The sequence below is a fragment of the Grus americana genome, chromosome 5 (genome assembly GCF_028858705.1).
Source record: "Grus americana isolate bGruAme1 chromosome 5, bGruAme1.mat, whole genome shotgun sequence".
Taxonomy (NCBI): Eukaryota; Metazoa; Chordata; class Aves; order Gruiformes; family Gruidae; genus Grus; species Grus americana.
The window spans coordinates 27,011,006-27,034,613 of NC_072856.1; the positions used below are offsets into that span (position 1 = coordinate 27,011,006).

Consider the following 23,608-nt stretch of genomic DNA (forward strand, 5'->3'; position numbering starts at 1 on the left):
CCTCTGTTTGCACTGAATTTTTTCATCAGGACTGTACTTTGCTTCTCTCCTTTTCCCCCAGGTGGTTCTGATCTCTTCCAGGCTGGTATCCAAGGGGATATTTGAGAACCGTCTCAGCGACAGAAGTGGACTGTTTAGCAGCTTGCTTATTTCTAGGTTAAAGTCAAGATTTCATGGTATGAATAAAATAAGAAGGAAATGCTTATGTATCAATTGATGCTGATGAAATTCAGTTTGGGTCTTCAAGAGTTAATCTCCCATCATGTTCTTGATCTTGTCCCATCGCTAATATGGTTTGCTTGTTGAGTTCCTTAGGGTGGGCAATGAGAGGAACTTGTGAAGTGGCCTCTGGTTTTACCAGTGTATGAGGGAGGAAGTCTGTAGTGGCTGAAATTCCCCCTCACACATAGACCCAGGTGAGTGGTGAACAAGCTACTTTCAAAAGCAGAACCTGTGGCACATGGGCATAGATCGAAGGGGAACAACCCAGACAAAGAAACTTCACTTTTCCAAGATATTAGTAACTAACTGCAAAGCAAGAAGGCATTTTGCAGAATGAGAGCGTTCTCCCTTTGTAGCAAGGCCCCACCTTCTACATCCTGCCCCGTGGCCCACTCACCCCTGCCCCTGCCAGAACCTCAGTACAAGGGGCATTCGTTCAGTGCAGCCAAATGCAAGTAAAACAGGGGGGTAAAGAGAGAGGAGAACACCACGTGAGAAGAGCTAAAGCAAAATCTCTACACGAAATTTTGACACTTAACTGTGTAGATACAAGTCTACAAATCTGGTACTCGCTGTTAAAGGCACTCAGCATCTGAGAGAAGACAAGTCATTGCATGGCACATGTAATACTTTCTCCTTTCCCCATTCACTTTCTCCTTTCCCCATTCACTTTCTCCTTGCAGGAGCTAGAAAAGAAAAGAAATCACAAAAAAACAAATAGGAGGACTAAGTATCTTTCACTGAATCATTTTGTGCTATTGCAAAGTTTATGAAGAAAGTCGCATGGGCTTAACTTCAGTGTTTTGTAGAAACCTAAGGCTCTATATTTGAAACTGGATACTCTTTTTTTTTTTCCTTTCTGCTAAGTATTGCCACCTAATTCCAACATAGGGCTATTGTTAAAGCAAGTCTATGCCACCGCACTGTCCTCACAGAAGTTGTCAGGACTGTGTCTCTATGATACATCGTTAAACCAGAGAGCAGCACCATCGTTATGGTTCATCTACAGTGGGAAGCACATAGTCTTCCACAGAGCACTGCACCCATATGCTTGTTTATTGGTAGCAGGCCCAGGCTCTGGGTTGCTGATTATACAGTAAGCACCTGCCCATGGCAGATCTGGCTCAGGGCAGACTTCCTGTTACAGCGCCGCAGCTCCCTGAAATGAGATTTATGCAAACTGGCTAAAAGCTGTGATGTCACAGCGCACTGATAGACCCAAGGGCTATCTCCCTTCTACAGACATTTGATAAAATCAGGAACTTCACATACAACTCGGGAAGAAGTTCACCTCAGAACATATTAGGGCAAACCATGAAAACTTGTTAGGGTCCTTCTCCTATCCTGAGATCCATCATCGCAAAGGGACTTCACGGAGTCCGAGGATCTCACTTTTTTATTTTCTTTTTTTTTGTTTTGTTTTGTTTCATGTGATTTTTTCAAGTCAGTTATTCTGGATGTTTGAAAACTGAATTAAGAAAAATTCACTCAGAAGTTGGCTGAATGTTGCAAGCTTGCAAAATGGAAGGATTTCCCCTCATTCCCCCTGTGAGTATATGGGATTTATTCCTAATGCGGATCATTGGGCTCAGTAGCAAAAGGCAAAGTAAACCAGATTTTATTATTTGAGGATATCTGTTTTAGTCTGTATTTATAATGCCAGGAAGTTGGGCTTAGGTCAATATATAAAGCTAGTGACAACATTGCAATGAATGGGAAATTAACATTTCCTCCCTAAACTTGTATCTGATTTTGATCTCCATTTGTTTTCACAGATTAAATGCATGGCATTTTTGTACAGTATACGCATAGCAAGTCAGTAAATTTTTTTCTTCAGTGCTGGCTTCGTGATATAAGGCCGTCTTTCTTCAGGTTGTAATTCTTAATAATCTGGAGTGTCTGACATAGATTATGTATTTAACTATCTACCGATCTGTGAGAGAACAGTTGCTGAATGCTGATTTTACGTATCACAGATTTTAGGACTCTGTGCTCTTTGCAATGATGGCATTTTAGTTTCTAATTTCAGCTTCTCTTGAACTGAATTCTCTTGAATTCACTTGCTATGAAAAAGCAATTGGTGAATGAGGGGCAAAAACCCACAGCCCTTAATTGAGTCTTTCAATGTTTTCTCTAAGATACATATTCTTCTGTATGCTTATGAGGTTGTTTCTAGCCTTTCTTTAACTTTGAAGCATTGTTACACCACTGTAATTTATCGTGTGGTGAGTGCGGAAATTACTATTTATGAAGAAGGTAATGTCACTAATCTGTTGTTCAGAAACAAACCTTAATGGGAAGTCTCTAAGCGGAATGGGTAAAAGAGGCCCTAACTAGATTTTATTAAGTTTGTAGAAGCTGAAGAGCTGTCAGATAAGGTGTTTGACCTGGCTTTTTATGTGGTAGATGACTTACGGTAATTGCTATATGTGTTCAGAAAACAGAAAGACACAACACAGATCCAAGAGTCCTTTTAACAAAACTTGTACCAAGTTTTCTTTTTGTCTTGTTCCATCTAATGATGGCTAAAGACATGTTTCCTTATCTTCCACCCAGAAAGATGGCCCTTTGAATTCCTTTCGTGTTTGGTATCCATGTTGACTGAAAAAAAATGTCTTCTTTCTGGAGACCCTTTATTCTAGCAGTTCATCATCAGTGTCTCTGAAATCCCCTATCTGCCCAAAGGATGAGAAGACCCTAAAGATCATTTTTTGTTTTCATTTTCTTAACTCATCGAGTTGCCCAGTTGGAGCTATTGTAAATGCGTCAGGGTAGAAATCTGAAAAGAAACTGAGAAAATGAAAAAAGTACACAGAGATTTCTCAGTATGTAACTTGTTGGATTTAAATAAATTAAAAAGAAACGCAAACCTTGTCTTCAACTACCCCAGAAACCAGCATCTCCATTTAAAAAAAAAAAAAAAAAGTAGTTAATTTTCCATCCACTCATTCGCTCATAGCCAAGTTTTCTGGATTCTTTTTTCCAGTATTGAATTCCAGTGCCTACATTGAATAAATGGAATGAAAATCTAACAGTCTGGCCCATATTCTGATTTGTGTTACAGTTAATATTCTGGCTGAACTCTGTTCAGACGAATGATAGAACAGGCAGTGAAAATACAATTACATCTTACAGGAGCACTTGACAGGCTAATTTGGGTTTTATTTTTGTGATTGAAATGTCCAAAAATTACTAATTTTGTGTTTTGTGCTTTCAAAATTGTTTTAAGTGCACTTTGAGCACTGCCAGTTAGAGCCCCGCATGGCATCGTTATAAGTGTCTGTGCCTCTTGGGACTTTTTCAGAGGGGAGACATAAGCCTGTTTCTAGACAGGGGTTTCTGTGAAGCAATACTTCCCCGCTCTGCCCCTCCCCTTTCAGTTGAGGGTGGGTCAGTAACTGCCTTCCTCTTGACTACGCCAGGAACCTCTTACCCTTCATTTGGAAAACGCTGCTCAAATGGTTTAGAAGTACTGCATCTTTCTCTGAAGATCAGGAATTTTGTATGGAAAAGTTCTGCAAACTGGGCCCATGTCTTCCAGTTCATGATAGAATCTAGTTGTGCTATGGGGCGAAAAATATTAAGTCAAACACCTTTACCTAAAGAGGTCTCCGGTTATATGTAGCCACCTGTAGAAATCACAGCTTCGAATGGAAGTATATTTGTATGAGAGCGAAAATGCCCCACAGAAGCGCTCTGTTCCACATAATTGCGTTGCCAGCATGGTTCAGTGAGGCTGGCCCAATGAATGATCTTGCTAATATTTTTACTCATCTTTTCTAAAATAGTTATACTGTAATTTTTTTCCAAGGAAATACAGTTAATCTTGGCCTTAAAACTTGTCTCAGCAGCACATCACTGGAAACTGTGTGGGGCATTTCTGAATCACATGCCGGTGAATACTTATGTCAGGATAACAAAAAAATGGTCAGCATTTAGTGAATTTACAATCACTTGGAATCATCTGATAAAGTCTTGGTGAATAACAAGAATTTTCAGATTGTTATGCAGTTGAGTCCCTTGTAGCTCTCTTAACCAACGCCAACCAAGCTTTCTCCAAGTATTTTTGTGGTTTTTCGCTTGATTTTCAGGGCAAAGAAGGAAGATGGAGGCAACTCTCCATTTATCAAAGTCTGTGACAGGCAAAGTATTGTTGACCTCTTGCTTGAGATTGGAATACAGTTTTAGATAGTGTACTGCACCTCATGGCATGTAGGAAAGTAGATATCAACTTCAGACCACAGCTATGAGTTGCTACCAAAGCTTTCTGTCACTCTTTTACATGAAAACAATTGACAGAACAAATGGCTATTGACATCAGTTAAATATTAAATGGTAACATAAGCCATTCTTTGCTTTTTGTCAGGGGAAACAAAACAGTTCAGTGTCATGGAAGTGCTATCAGTGAGTAAGATGATGAAATGGGTGTGTGGGTGGGGAGGTTCCAGAGAAGGATGGGGCAAGTGGGTAAAGATTGGTACAAGAGGCAACAGCAGCACATGGTGAAACCTCTTCTCTCTAACTAGAGAAAAAGGTTTTAATAAAACATAAAAAAACCCCCAAACCACAAACAAACAAAGAAACAAACAAAAACCCCAAACAAAATAAAACAAAACAAAAACAGAGATTAAAAACAGGTTCTTGGAAATAGTTTCTCTAATGAATATAGGAAAATATTCCACCTTCCCATAGGATAAAGATAATCGGAGAGAATCCATGCTGTACTGTCTCCTTTGACCACCATCTGATTAAGTTTATGATACATAAACTTTAAAATACTTAATATATGTCTTATATTAGTTACAGTACCCTTGAAGATCAGACACCAAGATGGAAAGTGGTACCAATTCAAGTCCTTTGTGGATTGGTCCAGGTTGCATGAGTTAACAAGGCTATACACATACATATTTTATCAAATGGGTCACTGAGCAGAAAACAAATTCAAGGAAGAAAATTCCCATAATCCATAATAAAGACATTTTAAGTCCCAGACTTTCGAAACAGCGTATGTAAAAGCAGACTGTTTTTTAGATGTTGAGTATCTGCAACTCGCTTTGCAGTCAGCCAGATCTGTAAATATTCGGGGAATCATTTTTTTTAAGAGTCTATTTAACACGCCTTCCTTTAGCTCTGGTCATTGAATACACATCTGAACTTGTAAAACTAGTTTTGAATGGTAGAACTACTTCATTCTCAGCTCTCGGACTGTGAGAGACTATTGCCTGTTACTTTCAGTCATTTGCTTCAGTCATTGGACTGAAATGGGGGAGTTTGGGAAATCTTAGTGAAGAAGAGATAACAAAGGAAGAACACAACTAGGAAAAGTCAAACGTTCTTTCCCATGCCTTAAATATGTATTGTTTATCTACTTTCGGACTGATGCTTGGCCTTCCTGCCAAGCTATACTTCTGTAAAGTTATGAGTGACAGAGCTTTTGTTGTAGCAGGGGAAATTGTATACATAGCAAATAAAGCCTGGATTGACAGGACACCGATTTCTTTGGAAATTTGTTTACTTTTGGCTAAATATTTATCAGAGCTACAAACTTTGATGCATTTAGATACAGAAATTTTTTCTAATTTCAGTCAGTTTCTAGTATTTTAGTTGAAAGGAAACAAAGGCTTTTCTTTCAAACTATATACATTTATATGACTGTTTTAACCTCCATTTCTCCCAACTAGTATGATGTGCATTTTCCATTTGGATGTTGAGGTCTGTCCTTTCACAGAATATGAATGCTTTCCCTTGAGTGATGATAAATTAACAGTTCTGAATATGAAGGCAAAAACTTGATACATCCTTCAGGTTGACATGATTTAACAGGAAGCATGTATTTATGGAAGGGAAATGGGGAGTTGTGAATTAATTTGCAAAGATAAGGAAAAGTAAAAATTCCATTCAGAACTTTATCCTGAAGAAAGGAAAACATAGTCTCCTTAATTTTGCTTGTCAGAGATCTGAGTACACCACAGGTCTAAGGAATGGGGATGAGCGAATGCATATGACCAGTCACGGTTAGAGAGAACACAAAACATGTAGAGGAAAACTAGAAGCATCAGAGAGAATCCATGCTGTACTCTCTCCTTTGACCACCCCTCTGAAGTCTGGAAAATAGGTTATACTTCCCATTAAATCTCTGTGTAGATGAAGGGCAATTCTATTGGCATGATATTGATTTGGAAAGGGAGACTGCACCTTTGTCCTCTGGAGACCAGAAATAAGAGGAGTCCCTTCACTGGTATCCCTGCTGTGGATACACTTAAGTGATGATTTGCTCCTTTTAATTAGTCTTTCCCTTACATTGTCTTTATTGTGGGTTATCATCTTCTCAAGATTTCCCCAAAACAATTATCCATCACCACAGATTATTTTGGGAGCTGACAGCCAGGCAATGGACTTGCTCCTGAGACATGGAATATTCCATGAATCTAATGCCCAGTTAGCGTCTATTCTGGAAGTCATGACGTTTTAGGCAATCTTACTGGTGCATTTTAATATGATACACTAATACAGCACCCAGCTGCTACTAAAGATCTACCAAGGTTCAAAATAATTTCTAAAAGTTTTGGGTTTGGTTTTTTTTTTCTATTGTTGTTGTTGGGGTTTTTTTGTGTTCTAATATCTTAATCCTCTGGGAATAAGTCTCTTTTCCTTGATCTAACTTCTTCAGTGTCATCATAGAAATCACATCCTTAGAAAAGGATAATCTTTAAATCCCCAAATTCCAACAGAATGAACTGAAGGAGTTAACTAGAAGAATTAAAGAGTAGAGTTAATGAGCAATGGTAACTCTGATGTAGTTTTAACCAGAAAAAAAAAATCTTTTTTTGCCAGCTGCTTATCTACCACCTCCATCTGGATTTTAAGGGCAGCTGCTGCCTTAGGTTTCATGTTCTCAAGTAGTCTAGAGGAAGAAGAAAGAGAGAAGCTTGCCTGCGTTTCTGGCATGCTGTCACCATAGCTTAAGCTTACAAAATGCTGGTGTTCCAAAAATGAGACATATTTATGGAGAGAGATAAGGATTTGGGGCACATATAGGCATATGAACATGTCAACACATGAACATAACAAATATGTCCATCATGTAAGTTATCATGTTGTTTTAAATATTTGTCCTTTTGTTTAAAGTTAGTTATGCTGAAGTCATTAACAGAAGAAAAATGTTTCTATTAGTACCTACTAGAAATTATTTCCTTTCAGAAGAAAAAGCAAGAAGGTGTTTGAGTTCTACATTGCTGTTGACACCGTAAGAATTTTTTCAGATTGGAAAAAAAATATTGTAACAAACTTAATTGGACACAGCTTAGTAAAGCCTATGAAGGACGTTGCCCTGCTCTAACTATCCTTGCTGGAAAAAGACAAAACCGAACGTTAAATGCAGCAACAGAATTGTGCACAACTAGTAATAAACAGACCACCTTTATTGAAACAACGTAAGATGTTTAAACAGTATTAGTGCTGGAATACTAGGTGTGGGGAGGAAGACAAGTGGGAAAGTTACCCTACGTCACCTGTTGTAAGAAGATAGAGACGACTTTAATTCTACAGCTAAGCATCCAGTAGGTCACAACTCAATATCTGCCCCACATTTGGACTTTCTAAGTCTTCTCTGTGCATACCTAACAGCCCTGTGCAGCTGATTTGAACCAGCAAACATTTTCAGTTCATCTTGGACAAAAACTGAGAAAGACAATGCTTTTATGCCCTCTATCAACATCATTACCCTTCTACAAACTGCCACCATTTAGTGAGACCTCACAGAAACACTCAGCATAACATGCTTAGACAAGACAAGTTTCTGCTTTCTGTTTTATGTACAGGAGGAATAATAATAATAATAATAACAACAATAATAATAAAAAATGTCTGTGACTACCAAAGAAAGGGTTTCCCTGTCATGCTGATGTGATGGCATCTTGTCTTGTGCCTGATGTCTAAGACAGCTCTCCGAGCAGTATCTGCAGAAGGTTGGAGGGTGGGATATCAAGAACTTGTGTAATACCACAGGACAAGTTTTGCTACACAGACTGCGTCTAAGGAGATGGATTACGCTTTTTTTTTTTCCAAACCAGTGTTTGGTGTCAAGCATTTTATTCCTGTTGATTCAATGAGAACTTGGAGCCTCCCCCTTCTTTCCCTAGGCAATATAAAATGTGTTGGCATCTCCCTTTCATTAACTATATGAATAATTTTGAAGGGATTCGTGTAAGCTTACAGTTCTAAAAATTCCTCTTCTTTTTACAGCCCTCTGAAGATATGGTACCCTATGAGTCAGACCTCTACCGACAGCCCCATGACTATTACCAATATCTCAACAGTGATGGAGAGAGTCATGGTGGTAAGTTAAAAAATATCTCCTTGGAGCATAAAGTCTCATGGGATACCACAGGAAAGAGATTTAGGACATTCAGGAAAAGAACAAACACGTTGCTGTGATCTATAATGTATAGGCACATATTTTCAAATCAGAAACAAACAATATTTTATTCTGCTTAACGGCACTGTTCCAAATCAGCAACTGCAACATGATTTCTCTGAAAGAGCATTTTAGAAAGTACTGAATGATGCAAGAAGCTTCCAGGACATTCAATATATTGCCAGCAAGGTGGGATCTCATGATCTCTAGCCTTCATTATCTTCACTGTGTTTTGCTTTCCCCTGCAGATCAAAAGCACTCTGCTTGTCTCAGAACTTTTTGAGGACCTGGATTTGCAATACTGTATTTCTCTTCTTGTGTTCTCATCTCCAATTCCTGTTTGACTTAGGTCCTAGATACTCTGTTTGTGCCTTCATTTTAATTATGTTTCTTTGGTATTTGGCCTTTTTCAGCTACATATATTTCTCTCTTTCTTTTGATCTCTTTTGCATGCTGCCACACCTAGCTTTAACTTTCACTCTTCCTCCAGTACACCCAAGTACTTCCTCTCTAAATCTGTGTAAAACTTCCTTGTAGCTGTTTGTATGTAAACCTAGCTCAATATAAAAATACTGTATGATTATTTATTGCTCCAATTTATGTATGCGATTTCAAAGATTTGGTGTCTTTATATTTTCATGTTGTCTGGGCACTGGACTCTAAATCGATGCAGAGAGGAGAGTCTTGCTTTGTAAATTTTGTCTCCTGTGCAATACAATGGTCCAGCAACACCACCCTGGAAATATCAGCGTCAATATTGACTCAGGAAGGAAAAGCACCGTTCTACTGTATCATTTGTGGCAGTCCCTTCAGATCCTGGAGTTTCCCTAAAAGACTCCCACTGATATAACAACTAGACCCATCACTGCTTATTTAAGATCTCTAACGACTTCACAGCATAGCACTGTTTTATCTGGGGCAACAGAAGCTACCTTAAGGGACAGCAAATTACAGAATAGGATTGTTCTAAGCATTTAACTGAAAAAGACTCCTACCTAAATTTGTTCTTTACATTGCATTCAAGAAACACCTCTGATATTCTTAATGCCTGGAGACAAAGAATTGATTCAGGTTTTATAAGTTATCTCATGGCATCTGTCAAGTCACATTAATCAAACCCAGCAAATTCCACATGGAAATTCAGGGTTTTTACAGTATAACCTGTACCTGTTTACACACCCATAAAATAAGGATAACATTTATTATCTCAAAAGGCAATTGTGACAATTAAACAATAAATATAAGAGATGCCATGTAGGAAAAAGCACTGGGAAATAACTTTTCTGTCATTACATCTAGGCTACCTCAAGCAACAACATCCCTTTATCTTTCATAGTCTTATCACCGCATCTGGTTTACTGCCTATTTTTCTGTTGGAAGGCTGATCATTAACACGTTTTACTCATCATAATGAACACAAAAACTCGAAAGTCACCTGTGTGGGTTGTGGTCTAAGTACTACCTAAACAGACAGAAATTTCTCTCTTACTAAACTTGTGTTGCACTTGTCCTAAAGACCCCCAAAAAATTGTTTAAAGTCCTACAGTAAGTGGTTATGCAAGAGGCAACTTAATCCCAGCCTGCACATTTCAATCAAATTTTTCTTTATGAAAGCACCTATAATATAGTTGGTTGTGTCTCAATATCTAATATGCCCTATGCTTTCCTGAATTGCTCACAGTCCAAAAGAGTGATGAACAACCAAAGAATACAAAGGGGAGTGAAAAACACAAATTAACACATTTTGCTTCTTTCCTATAAATGTTGACAAACCCAACTTTGGCTTTCATTTTGTTAACATGACAGAAGTAGCAGGTCTTGAGAAGAGCCATGCAGAAGAGCAGGAAAGGGACGTCACAAACTACTTTTAGAAATACGTACTAAGTGTTCAACACAATGATTGAAAAATGGCGAGGAAAAAGAATAAATAAGGGGCTGCAGTGAGAGCAGTGAAGTGAAAGAGCTGAGAACATGATTAGATAGGAAAAAAGAAAAAATAAGTAGGACAGAATTGTGAGAGAGAAGTTCAGCTTGGGGTACAGTGAGATCAATGGCAACACATAAAAAATAATTTTGCAGGTCTACTCAATACCACTATGGACCTCAAAGAAAAGCTACCAGATAAAGTCAATAGATACTACAAGACAGAATAATGCTTCTGACTTTGCTGGTAAGGGACTGCTAAAGAAATAGAAGGTCTTGCTCAAGTGTCAGACTACCTCTCTCCCACTGCTAGCAAATCAATTTTGTGAAAGGGAGATGGCAATATCTTAATCTGCAGATCCATGCTACATGCATTACTGTCACTTTTCTAGAACATAATGCTGAAGACGACCCTACCCTGAGCTTGTATACTAGTAAGTCCGTAAATGTAATACAGCATATTTTGTAACACTAATGCAATCTTCATAATTACAAAATTCCTCTGTCTCTAAGTTATTACTAAACATTATTGGTTTAGTAAAAATCACTTTTTGTATGAAGCTGAATGCTGACCCTTGTTTACTTTGTTGCTGGGCTCATGGAACATAAAATATTTCATGATTTGGGATTTTATTTTCATCCCACCTCCTGCAGTAATATGATCCTTTAAGTATCTCAGCTTTGATTTTGTTAGGATTTTAGCCCACATAGAAGAGGAGGAAAGTCCAAACATGTGAACCTTAGTCTTAAATGCTATATGGAATATAGAAAGAACTCCAAACTTCATTAAAAAATCCCCTCACTTCAAAGTCATTCTCACTATTTGCTGGGGCCTGACTCATAGATTTTTGAACATTTGGCATTATTAAAATCCTGAAGTTTGTAAAGTGAGAGCTAATGAGACCCTACTGCCATTATGGAGAAGACTGCTGCACTGCCTAGGAGCACAGCATTTCACTCAACAGAGAGTGATTCCGTACGGAATCAAGACATTCATTTTCCAGTGTCCTTCAATATTTTTTCTCATTTCCTCTCTGAGTTTTTTTCTTGGCTTGTTTTTTCAGATGAGCGAAACAGTGGGAACATCCAAGCTGTGCAATGTGGCACAGTGTGAGAAACCCTCTCCTAGTTCAAAATGAGTTGGAAAAATCTGTACAGTGCAGAGCGGAACCACTCAGAGACAGTAGCTCACAAGTACAGCCATGTCAACGCAGGCGTCTCCTTAGACCCGGCAGAGCGCTGTGCTGACAGAGCTGTCACATTTCCGGTTCAAGAGCTGGCTCATGAATTTCTGCATGGTTTTGCACTGCATGATGCGGCTTTAGCTTGTTACTCCGCTTTATAATAAATGCCTTCCTTAAGCCTATTTGGTATTCTAACTGCTGGTTCTAACATTGTTCATCTATTAAAACAGGAGCAAAGGAATTTACATTGGTCAGAAGATGACTGAGAAAGTTCAGTTATGTTTTCTCGCTTGTAGAGTAAGAATCTACCTTCATGGTGAATATTAACACACTGCCTGTAGGTCCACTATGGCTTCCCAACAGGCTAACATCCTTTCTGTCATAGGAGTTCAGAATTCATGATTGTCCTTCCTCTAACCTTTCACTACATACAAGACCAAAACAAACATGATCTCCATGTCTCTATAAGAGAGAATTTTTTTCACATCCTCTTTCACTTCACATGAAATTTCTCATAATGACTCCCTTGTGTAGCTATAGGTTGGCTTTTAATGACATTTTCCTTTACCCAAAGAACAGACACTTTCCATTTCTAGAATTTTTCTCTCCTTTTTTTTTCTTCCTTCCACCTTTACATTTTTGAGAAAATAACAGAATTGTTGTGCATTACCGACATAACACTAACAAAGAACATAGAAGTAAATAGCTGCTGCTAACTCTAACAACTGCAGACATAGATATTTAGATTTTTTTAAATATTTTCATGTACAATAACTTAGACAGGATGGTTCGCTGCAGAGGGGCTTGTGGAGACAGAATTCGGAATTTCTCTTTTGAAGTAATTAAAACAATATTGCTTTTCCTACACATCACTCTGAAATTATAGATAATTTGGAAAGACATACGGACTTTTCCTCCTGACACAACCTGAATATTTGGACATAAGTTTGTGTTGAAGTAATTTCTGACATAGATTTATTTTGCAATGTATTATGCGGTCACTGTAAATCCCTAAATGCTGTTCTATTAGTACTATTCTATTGTAGTATTTTTACAGCAGCACCTAATTCCAATAAGAAAGGAATTCAGTGATGACTAGGTTAATTATTACATAGTGATTAACATGAGTATGCATAAATAGTGTTCCATAGGTTAATTTATTTGCCAAGCAAGAGTTTAAAAGAACAGTTTTGGAGGCAGCAGGAACCTTGTCGTAGGCTCAAAAAAAAAAAAGAGGTATCTTGAAATATAAAAACATGACTGCTGATAAAAAAATATTTAAGAAGAATCAAAAGTAGACCACTCGGAGCAAGTGCAAACACTCATGGCTATGCATGTTGGAAATGTACTGTGTTCTTTCTTGACCACCGTAGTTAATATTACTAAGGTGTTGCACAGCTAAAGACCTGCCATTGACAGCCTCAGAAACTTTTACCTGGGTTTTATGATCCTCACAATTATGCATTCATCTCATTTGCTGTAGCAGATTATCAAAGACAAAGGGTCTTCGAGAATATACATTGCCATCTGACAGAGGACTTTCTGCACAAGGACCAGACCCAGATTGTTCTAAGGAACAGGAGTATAGGTTACTCCTGAAATGTATTCTCAACAATTTATTATACATGGCTGCCCATGGTATAGAGGCCCTCAATGAAATCTGCCATAATTTAACCCCAAAAAAACCAAGAGTTACTATGGCTCAGTCTTCCAACTAAACGAAAATGTTTCAGACTGAAAGTGCCCAAGGCATCCTACCAGGACCCAGCCTTAGATGACCTGTGGATTCAAATTCACACACACTATGCTCTTTCGTGGGTTGGAGCAGATGCGAATGTAAAAGTACCTGAGTACTTTGCACCCATAAAACCCACTTTTTTACCAGGGAAAACAAAATTTTTCTCTAGCACTACAACATGAAGAAGTGCTACTGTGCATTGTAATTATAACTTTGGGCAATAAAATCCATACATAATGCACAGAAAGCACTATACAACAAAGCAAAGAAATTACAAAGCGATGCAGCAGCTCCCTGCATGCTTTTATCTTTCCATCCCTTTCACATTGTCCTGGTTTCAGCAGAGATAGAGTTAATTTTCTTCCTAGTAGCTGGTATAGTGCTGTGTTTTGGATCTGGGATGAGAATGGTGTTGATAACACACTGATGTTTTAGTTGTTGCTAAGCAATATTCACCAAGTCAAGGACTTTTCAGCTTCTCATACTGCCCCATCAGTAAGGAGGCTGGCTCTGCACAAGAAGCTGGGAGGGGACATGGTCAGAACAGCTGACCCAAACTGGCCAAAGGGATATTCCATACCATATGATGTCATGCTTAGTATATAAACTTGGGGGAAGCTGGCCAGGGGTGTGACTGTGGCTCGGGGATGGGCTAGGCATTGGTCAATGGGGGGTGAGCAATTGCATTGTGCATCACTCACTTTGTATATTCTTTTATCAATATTATTATTTTCTCTTCCTTTGCTGTCCTATTAAACTGTCTCTGTCTCAACCCACAAGTTTTACTTTTTTTCGATTCTCCTCCCTGTCCCACTGGGGATAGTGGGGAGGAGTGAGCCAGCAGCTGTGTGCTGCTTAGTTGTCAGCTGGGGTTAAACCACAACATACATGCAGTGACATGGTTTATCCATGAATCAGAAAAGCAGGAAGGACAAAAAAGTAAGCACTGTGGTGGTAAATGGTCTGACTGAGCTCCAAATAAATTTCTACAAGCCTGAGCCATAAAGGCAGCTAAAAGAGCTTACAACTTCCCAGGTACAACTATGTTCGGTACAGACATATCACTGAGTTCCCTTTAAAGGAGGCCACATTCAAAGTCACTATCCCGGATTTCAAATCTTCAGTGAAATTAGACCTTATTGTTGGAAACTAAGTGGGGAAGGATGAGGAGACACAAGCTGAGAGAAAGAATGAAACTGATATTTAAGAAAAAATATTCACAGCAGATTAGTATCCAGATAATGTCATATACAATAACATCACATTGCAGAACGAGACAATTGCTCCTCTATAAATTCAGTACAATTACACTTGGAACATGTTCAGTTCTGTGCATCGCGTTATCAGAAGGATGTCAACAGCTGGGAGGGAGCTTGGAGAAGTGCGCAAGTATGATTAGAGGGGTGAACATACTGATTTATATTGAAAGACTGAGAGCTAAATGCATGCAGCTGGGTTATGTGGTAATTAGGTGTAGATTGTAAGGGTGCATGACAGCAACCTGAAAACGTGAAGGGTAGGACAGAAATTATTTATAATAATACAAGGGAAGAAAACTCAGAATAGTAAGACATAAATTAGAACTGTTACACTGAATATCATAAAGAAATTTTGGCCATGCAAAAAAAATGATTCATAAAAAGCTAAACTAGGGAAGATTAGTTCCTAACTCAGAGCAGAGGACGTGATGTTGACTTTGATTTTAAAAAGCACAGTGCATACTAATATGTGCATACTTATGCATGCAGCTACTGTATGTAAAAGAGAAATAGAATTTGCAATGCTTCATATTTCCTCTAGCAGATTTTAAATTTTGAGGAGCAAATATGAAATTCTAAAAAATTTGGAGGCTTACATTGAACTAAAAACCCGAGAAATCTAAAACTGAGAATTACATGGAATTTAATTTCAAAAGTAAACAGCATAGTGGTTATCTGAGTGCTTTTTTATGTTTTTGAAAAAAATCTAAATTTTCGCAGACATTTCAAACACACTGAAGAGATAAAATGTAGAGAAAGAGTCTGCATCAGAATCTAGCCTCCCTGTAAACGGTGTACCTCAGACTGCCGCAACAGTTTATCATTTTATTCTCTAGTATTGGTACTGAAAAATGTGCGACATACCAACACATGATTACATATCTAGCAAATATTTAGCAAAGTGCTGTGCCTGTTCTGCAGCATTCCTGAAATTTTGCTAGCAGAGTAAAATAAAGACTGAAGATAATGCAGAATAATCTGTAAATTTTCTCCGTCTCCTCATTTCCATGCCATGAGGAAGAATGTAATGAGAATATGACAATATGTAAATCTTTAGAATTTGTTGCTTCAAGAATGAAAATGTAAGATTGTTATAGTCTCTTCCTGAGACAGGTGCCAGCATTCATGTCTTTTGCATCTTGTGCTAAATTATCATCGAAATCCATCTCTCCATCTAAGAGTATTCTCCTAATTAAAGTGGTCTAAGTATTACTTTCCAGCCACAGGCATTTATGAGATTAGGAAAAGAAACTTTACAGGGATCGATATAGATTGTCACCAGAGACAGACACGTCAACAGGGATGGTGTTGGAGAGGGCAGACAGGACAGTGACAGGAGTAGGAACCAGTGAAAGACAGGTGAACGCGATGTTTCTTAATCTTGTAATGACAGCCAATCTGTTTTCATTTTCTTTAGATCATTACTGGGAATATCATCCACACCACATGCACAGTGAGTTTGAGACCTTCGGAGACAATCACTTCACAGAACTGCAGAGTGTACAGCCTCCCCAGCTGCAGCAGCTCTACAGGCACATGGAGATTGAACAAATGCACGTCTTGGATTCTGCAATCCCAACCACACACATCGGACTCAACCATCAGGTATGGCTACCAACCCCTACTCAGAATTTTGGATGATAGTTAAGGGTAAGGAAAATAATGCATCAGGGAATTAATACTCTTATATGAAAGAGATTGCTGAAATGAATTACACAAGTTCTTACTGCAGAAGCACTTGATATAAAACACTTCATTCTCAGGACAATGTGGTTTAAGCATTCTTTTCATCTGGATAATGAGGAGTCACGTTCCTCAAACTGTGCCTTTAAAGATAATTGCATTTTGTGGAGGTTTTTGAAATTCCAAAATTGTGTTTAACTTGGAATGAAAATCAACTGTTTTGAAATTCCGCAGAGGAACTGGACCTGAGAAGCTACACATTGTCATAGCAAGAGTATCCATGACTACTGGGAAATATTCTGAGCCTCAAAGTAGTAGGAAAGTTTTAAATATTTCCAAGCAACCCTGACAATTTTACATGACCCGTACAAGAAATGCTAACAAAGACAAGTCACTGGTAATTTTAACACAGTGAAACAGGCTGAGGACAACCTGCTTCTGTTTTTACCTGAAATTAAATAAGCCATGAGCCAAAACACACTGTCTTGTCTCTCCTCAGATTTTACATGAAGCCAGTCATCTCCCTGTAAAAAAAAGATACTCCGTTGTGCAGTAAAGATAGTCACCAAAGTGGCAGTGAATTATCACTAAAGCTGAAATTATAAGGGGTTCCATGGTACTGCAAAGATCCTAAGCAAAGCAGGTGTGGAGATCACTTTTAACTCTTGATCTACAAGAATATGCCCAAAGTCATTACTGGGAGCAATAAGAAAGCTGGGTGGTCTTGTGCTAAGGACTTTCCCAAGGCAGGCAAGCTACATCCAACGTGCTGAATACAAGTTAGAGTAGGACTGAGGTCAGAGAAAAAAAGTGTTTGCTGGTTACAGTGCTGCATATAATGGTGACATTGCTGAAGTTTTGTGAGAGAAACTGCATGCATGGAATTGTCATTTGGGGCTTCTTTGTTCAAAGCAAACTGAAATTGTATACAAATACTGTATTAATCAAAAACGAAGAAAAAAAAGGAGTGAATAAGTTAACACTGTCAACAGGAAACTGACTGACTGCAAGTCATCAAACTTCTCACCTACTACTCAGAAAAAAAATCAGGAATAGAATATAAGATGTAGATACAAACAAAGAATTAGGAACAGAAAGTCACAAATATAAAAAATGCTTCATGGAACAGCAGTCTGTGGGAAGCTTCAAGTCGTTTCAGTTGCTCACTGCAACTGCTAATACGTAATGACCAACCGTTACCTCCAACCAAAGGCAAAGATTAAAAATTAGCCCCATTATGGATGTCTTTGGAAGCACCACCAAGAACCAAGAGAGGGTTTTTCTGCTTATCCCACTTCATTCTACTTAGTTATCGTCTTTAATTTCAGGACGAAAGGCAGAGAATTAGTTGTATCTTTTGATAAAGAGCACTGTGCTCTCTCTGTCCCACCCCATACCAAGGTGCAGAAGATATTAGTAGGTAAAATTCACCACTGCCCTCCTCTTCCTTACCAGCTGGGGATCTTTGGCTTTTTACTTTAGCCTACAGTAGCTCATGCGAGTGGTACTTAGCATGCTGTGAGGTTCAGACTCTGGTGTGTCTCAGCCACAGTCCTAGGCAACACATACTATCGTTCAAGGCCTTTTCAAAGAAACAGAAGCAGGAAGCAAGCTTTAATCCTCCACTGAATTTGCCAGTTATTAACTGCACCCATGCTTGGTCGTGCAATATCAGAGTTACAGATTGCAAATAAAGGAAGAACATGCAAGGATATTTCTCTAATTTTCTGTTGATATCACCTTATTTTGTGAAATCAAATTTGAGGCTCAAGCTGTTCTTGGACAAGATTTCTTTAAAAAGTTTTGTTAGCCTGCCAACAGGTGGTCTCACCAAATAGTAAGTTAATAAAATAGCCATTCTGAAGGGAGAATGAAAGAAAAGGTTAGGAAACTGTGAAGAACTTTAGAAAGAGGAAAATCACAAATGGATGCCACAGAGCCTGAGACAACATCAGAACATGGGAGGTAGCTAGCAGTTTCTTAAGCTTTCTCTCTCCAGAACTCCATTAGTAACCTGGCTCTTTCAAACATACAACCGGGTCCCCTGTGACTCCGTGTAACATAACTCTGTGACACTGTATGTATTGACCTACACTGGGTTTCAGGTGTAAAGTAAGTGTAAGCAAAAATACAGCAGATAGGGAAGCTTGCTCAACTCCCCAGGTTGGTCTCGGCAACTGCCTTTGCTTGTGAGACACCATTCCCCCTCCCTGCTCCACAGCCCTCTCCCACCGTCCCCCTCCAGCCCCAGAGGAGCTGTTTCCTTACCCCCACACCACCCCTCAACGCACCCCAGGTTTCCACAACCTTTTTCTCTGCTGGGGCACCAATCTCTGTCTCCCTCCCCTGTAAGACATTGTCCCACCTTCTCATTCCCCTTCCCCCATGGCAGAGTCTCTCCCTTCCTTCCTTCCTACCCCGATGCCGCAGCTTTCTTAACTGTAAAAAGCTAAAGGTGACTCTGTGGTGAGGGCTGAAGTTTCGCTCTTGGGGATCTGACAGGAAGCTTACACACACTCTTACCCAATCCTGGCCTTCCTGCCAGATCGGCTCCAGCCAATCTGCCAACTCATTAACCGCCAGCTGCTGCACCCCAAAACCAGCCCTTTGCAAACTCCTTATTGGGACATTTTCAGCTGGTGCAAAACTCATCTGAAAAGCACCACTCGGCAAAGCCCGACATGGGGTGGGCAGTGTGAGTCGGGAACACCCACTCCCCACTTTAGTGCCTAAGGACCCCTGGGAAGGGAATCAGGCTCGAGACATCCTTCCTTGGCGGAGGGAAGGAAGAGCAATTCAAAAGGAGCTCACCTTCCAGCACTATCGATCTGGCCCATTTCATGAAAACCACATGCTAGATGCTGCTGGGTTTGGGGAATGTTGGTTGGTTTTCTTTAATGTAGGAATTGGGTTCTTATTCCCTGCCCCTCAGACTCATCTGTTTCTTCTTATTAAATAAGAAGCTGCAATAATTCATGACAACTGGTCATGACCCCTAACAAACCAGACTGCAACTGAGAATTTACAGAGCTGAGGTATATTCCACACTGCTCCTGACAAGACCGCTATATAAAGGCAAGAGAATTAAGCACAAAAACTGGCTTGCTGGCTTTGCAGATGAGAAATCCCCGTTAATTGGGAATTTTCAGATAGCTGCTTAGGAAAAGAGAATGTGAGCCAATATGATGTATCCTTTGTATGCTAAGGCTATTCCCCTCCTCACGGGGGAAATTCAGGACAGGAAGCTGACAGAGCCATGTAACTTCATCTCCAGAGTTGGATGCAGTCCTGTAGGGATTCAGTGCTGTCAGAAGGTACTATGTTTCAGAAAGGAAGAGGACAACAGAGCCAAAGTTGGTGAAAGCAGCCATGCTAAGGTAGAGCTGTTCAGCTCTCTCAAATTTGACAATGTAGTTCTAGAAGGTCTGTGTTAGAAAAAAAGTTGTTCTCAAAAGCAGTTTTACACAGGGGGCAGGCAACAGGGATCAGAAACTCATTAGGAAGGCTGCTGGCTTTGGGGAGGTATGGGGGAAGAGGGGCAATATCACTTGCATAGGATATAACATATGGGAAAGTTCTGACTTTCACAACCTTATTCCTCCTTCCTTCTTATAAAGATGTGTCTTTGTACGTGTGTAAGTGTTGACTGTTAGCTGGAAGTGTTTCTTAATTGCACAGTATTTATTATAAATGTCAACAACTAGTATTTATAATAAATGTCACTCAGTATTACCGTAAACAGTCTAATATACCTCTTGCTTTCTCCCCTCTTTTCCTTTTTTTATCTTGATGCCCCACTTTCTATCACTACCTCCTCCCTCTACTACTCTCTTCTCCCAAAGGTGTCCTATTTGCCCCGGATGTGCTTACAGTACTCGTCTCCACCGCAGCCCAGTTCTGATGAGGAGGACATAGAGAGGCAGAGCCCCCCATTGGAGGTATCAGATGGGGAGACTGATGGCGTGGACCCTGGGACTGGAATTATGCATGGAGAAACAGGTCAGTGAAGACAGAGGGACTTTGTCAAGCTATGTGCTGAGCAGCTGTTACATTACTATGATGATAACGAATAAAACCATAGAACTGCTGTGCTATTATTTTATCCCATTGCCAAAGCTTCGCTTTCCCTGACTCCTTGCACTCTCCTGTCCTCCAAATCTTTTATGACCCTAACTGTGTCTATATCTCAGATCTCGTTTCTTCACGTACTCCCTGCCTTGCCTATTCAGGCTTCCTGAATGGAAATGGCTTTTGCCATTTCTCCTCCAATTTCCATTAACAGATGGGAAAACCAAGGCAACGAGGTCAAGGAACTGATTTTAAAAAATATTTAGCTCTGTTTGCTCAGTACCTGCAAGTCAGGTTCTGGATAACCTGCCCAAATTAGCTTCAGATTAGTTTCAAATTAGCAATGTTTTTCAGTTAGCTTCAAATTAACAAATTAATTTCAAAGCAAGCATTTGGCCTTTGGCATTCCTTATTCCTGTCTTTTCTTCTTGGTGCATCAATCCACATTATGTCCTCACACATAATGTGTAACACAGTGTATTGCTATAAATGTTGCAAAGTGAAGAAGTTACGTGGCTGACAAGCTAGCTGAAACAGTTATATGAATTATAGATGTTCTGCTGTTTCACCAGGAACTACACGCTAATCCTAATGCTCCACTGCCTTTCTGCCCTGACTCTCACACAGGCAGCAAGAAAAAGATACGTCTGTATCAGTTCCTTCTGGACCTTCTTCGCAGTGGAGACATGAAGGACAGCATCTGGTGGGTGGACAAGGAAAAAGGTACTTTCCAGTTCTCCTCCAAACACAAAGAAGCCTTGGCGCATCGCTGGGGCATCCAGAAAGGCAATCGCAAGAAAATGACCTACCAGAAGATGGCACGGGCTTTGAGAAACTACGGCAAGACAGGGGAGGTCAAGAAAGTCAAGAAGAAGCTGACCTACCAGTTCAGTGGAGAGGTGATGGCAAGGGGGGTCACTGACAGGAAGCATTATCCTCACTGAGGCCATGGGACCCTAAGCAAGATAAATATTAAGACCTCCTGGCTGGATACCAGCAGAGGAGATGGACGCATCTTTCTCTTTGCTTCCTGTGCCCCCTTCTCTGCCTTTAAATGGCCTTTACCGTCAGATGTTTCTGGTACGAATTCCTTTCTTCAGCATCTGAGAATCCTAAACGTGACAGAATTCTTTGCTTCCATCCTACAAGTTGGACAGAGTTGGGAAATTTAAACAATGTACAAATATATTATTGTCAGGAAAGATTTTTTTTTTTTTGATTGTATTGTAACTAAAGAATACAGCTGATGAAGTTTTGCCTTCAAAGGTGGTGCTGTGTCCTTCATAGTGACACTGCATTAGCTTTCAGCTTTCAAACTAGCATTAATACAGGCTCTGCCGCAGCTCTCAAAGCTAGAGAGAAGTTTGCAGATCTTGGAATGATACTCGTTCTTTTAAATAGTAATAACATGTACATATTTAATAAAATTTGATATAATGAAGTTCTGGTGTTTGCATAATAAATGATTACTTCACAAACAAATCTCATGTGCATTCAGTTATGCAGATACAGCTCATGTGCGGTACCGGAACAAAAGCACACTGGGTTTTTGGGGCCTATCCATCTGTCACTACTTTTTAATTTACGTAGAATTACATTTAACATTAATGCTGTCAAACTAAGTAACAAAGATAATAGGTGAGATACAGTACTGTGAAAGAGACTACAGTACTGAAGTCAATTTTAAAATACATATATATGTATCCATCATTATTTTTTCTTGTGCAAATGAAACCTTGCCAGTTGAATAATTTCTATTCACTTATACCAGGAACAGCATTTATAGCTCTATCCGGTTTAGAACATAACAATTAACCATGTTCTTCTGTGGTTTCACTCCTTTTCCTGCTCCTGTTCTTTCCTCTTGCTTGCTTACTTCCACAGTGATATCTTGATTTTAGCTTATGAACCTTTCTGGAAAATAAGTTGTGTTTAATCATGTCTTTGCAGAATTTTAGTACAAAAGTTTTTCAAGCTTTTAACTCTAGATTTTAGTTCCTACTGTGAAACAATTAATAGTAACTAATACCAACTGCATTGTATAGATTACACTCAAAATGTAAAATAAAAGATAATTCAACACCTGAGATACCATGGTAAAGTTACCCAGTACATCTAAACCCAGAAAAGAAAACCAGTCAACCAACACTAAGAAAATTATTATTTTAACTTTTAACATTATTTACCATATCTCAACTGTGTTCAAGTGCTTGGAAACCAGGAAATATCATCACAACTCTTCCAAAATAGATGAGGTGAAATGAGATAGGTCTAGAATGAAGGGAAGGGTTTTGTTTAATAATATTAAAATGTAGTAGAACATGCCGAATGTGGCAATTTGGAAGTCATAACTAAGTAACATAACTAACTTGAAGCTTTTCTGAACTTGCTCATTGAAACCAGAAATAGTTGAAAGTGATGAGCTGCTAACAGACCTGAGTTCTTGAAATTATATCTAAACATAGTCAGTTTTATCTACACTAACAATTTCACTGTGGAAGTGAAAAATCTGGTGACATCACTGGGCTACAGTGTCTCCTTGGAGCCAAACAGAAAGAAGCTCTTGCTTAAAACAAATCACAGTGTAGTACTTCCCAATCCTTCTTCCCAGTTCATGAACAGGATAAATATATCAATCAATGCCAGAAATCATCTGAGAGTGAAGAGCAGGTGGGGGCTTCAGAACTTTCTCTATTCAAGACAAGACTAATAAATAGAAAATATCTTCAGTCTTACAAAAAAATCTTGCAACCCAAATTTTAGTTACTGTTCTTTGAAGATCGTGTATATTCTCCCAGTCAAATATGTTTTATTCAGTTAGGGTTAGGATATGTCAAAGCTATAAAACAATTTAAGAAGAGATTTTGTTCCTAAAATTGTACTGTAAGAATTTGCTTCCTATAGGACACAATGTAATACTGACTAAATTAGACTCGTATTAACTCCACGTGCATCCATATTGCAATTGTAGGATGGAAGCTGAAGACACTGAAGGTAGCTCTCAGAAGACTAGAACAACACTCAGCACTGACATAATTAGGGTTCCTTCAATGCGGAGCTAGAAACTCAGGACTTTTTCTGCTGCTGCTGACTCTCCACTACTGACATGCTACTA

General features: G+C 39.1%; 1 protein-coding gene across 1 annotated transcript; it reads left to right on the forward strand.

Annotated features, from left to right (window-relative positions):
• Positions 1–1,444: 1,444 nt before the first annotated feature.
• On the forward strand, positions 1,445–21,975 carry SPI1 (Spi-1 proto-oncogene). Its single transcript, XM_054828347.1, has 5 exons — positions 1,445–1,770; positions 8,467–8,560; positions 16,160–16,347; positions 20,268–20,424; positions 21,121–21,975. Exons 1-5 carry the CDS (start codon positions 1,726–1,728, stop codon positions 21,435–21,437), a joined length of 801 nt encoding a protein of 266 aa, XP_054684322.1. The 5' UTR covers positions 1,445–1,725; the 3' UTR covers positions 21,438–21,975.
• The last annotated feature ends 1,633 nt before the right edge of the window (positions 21,976–23,608 follow it).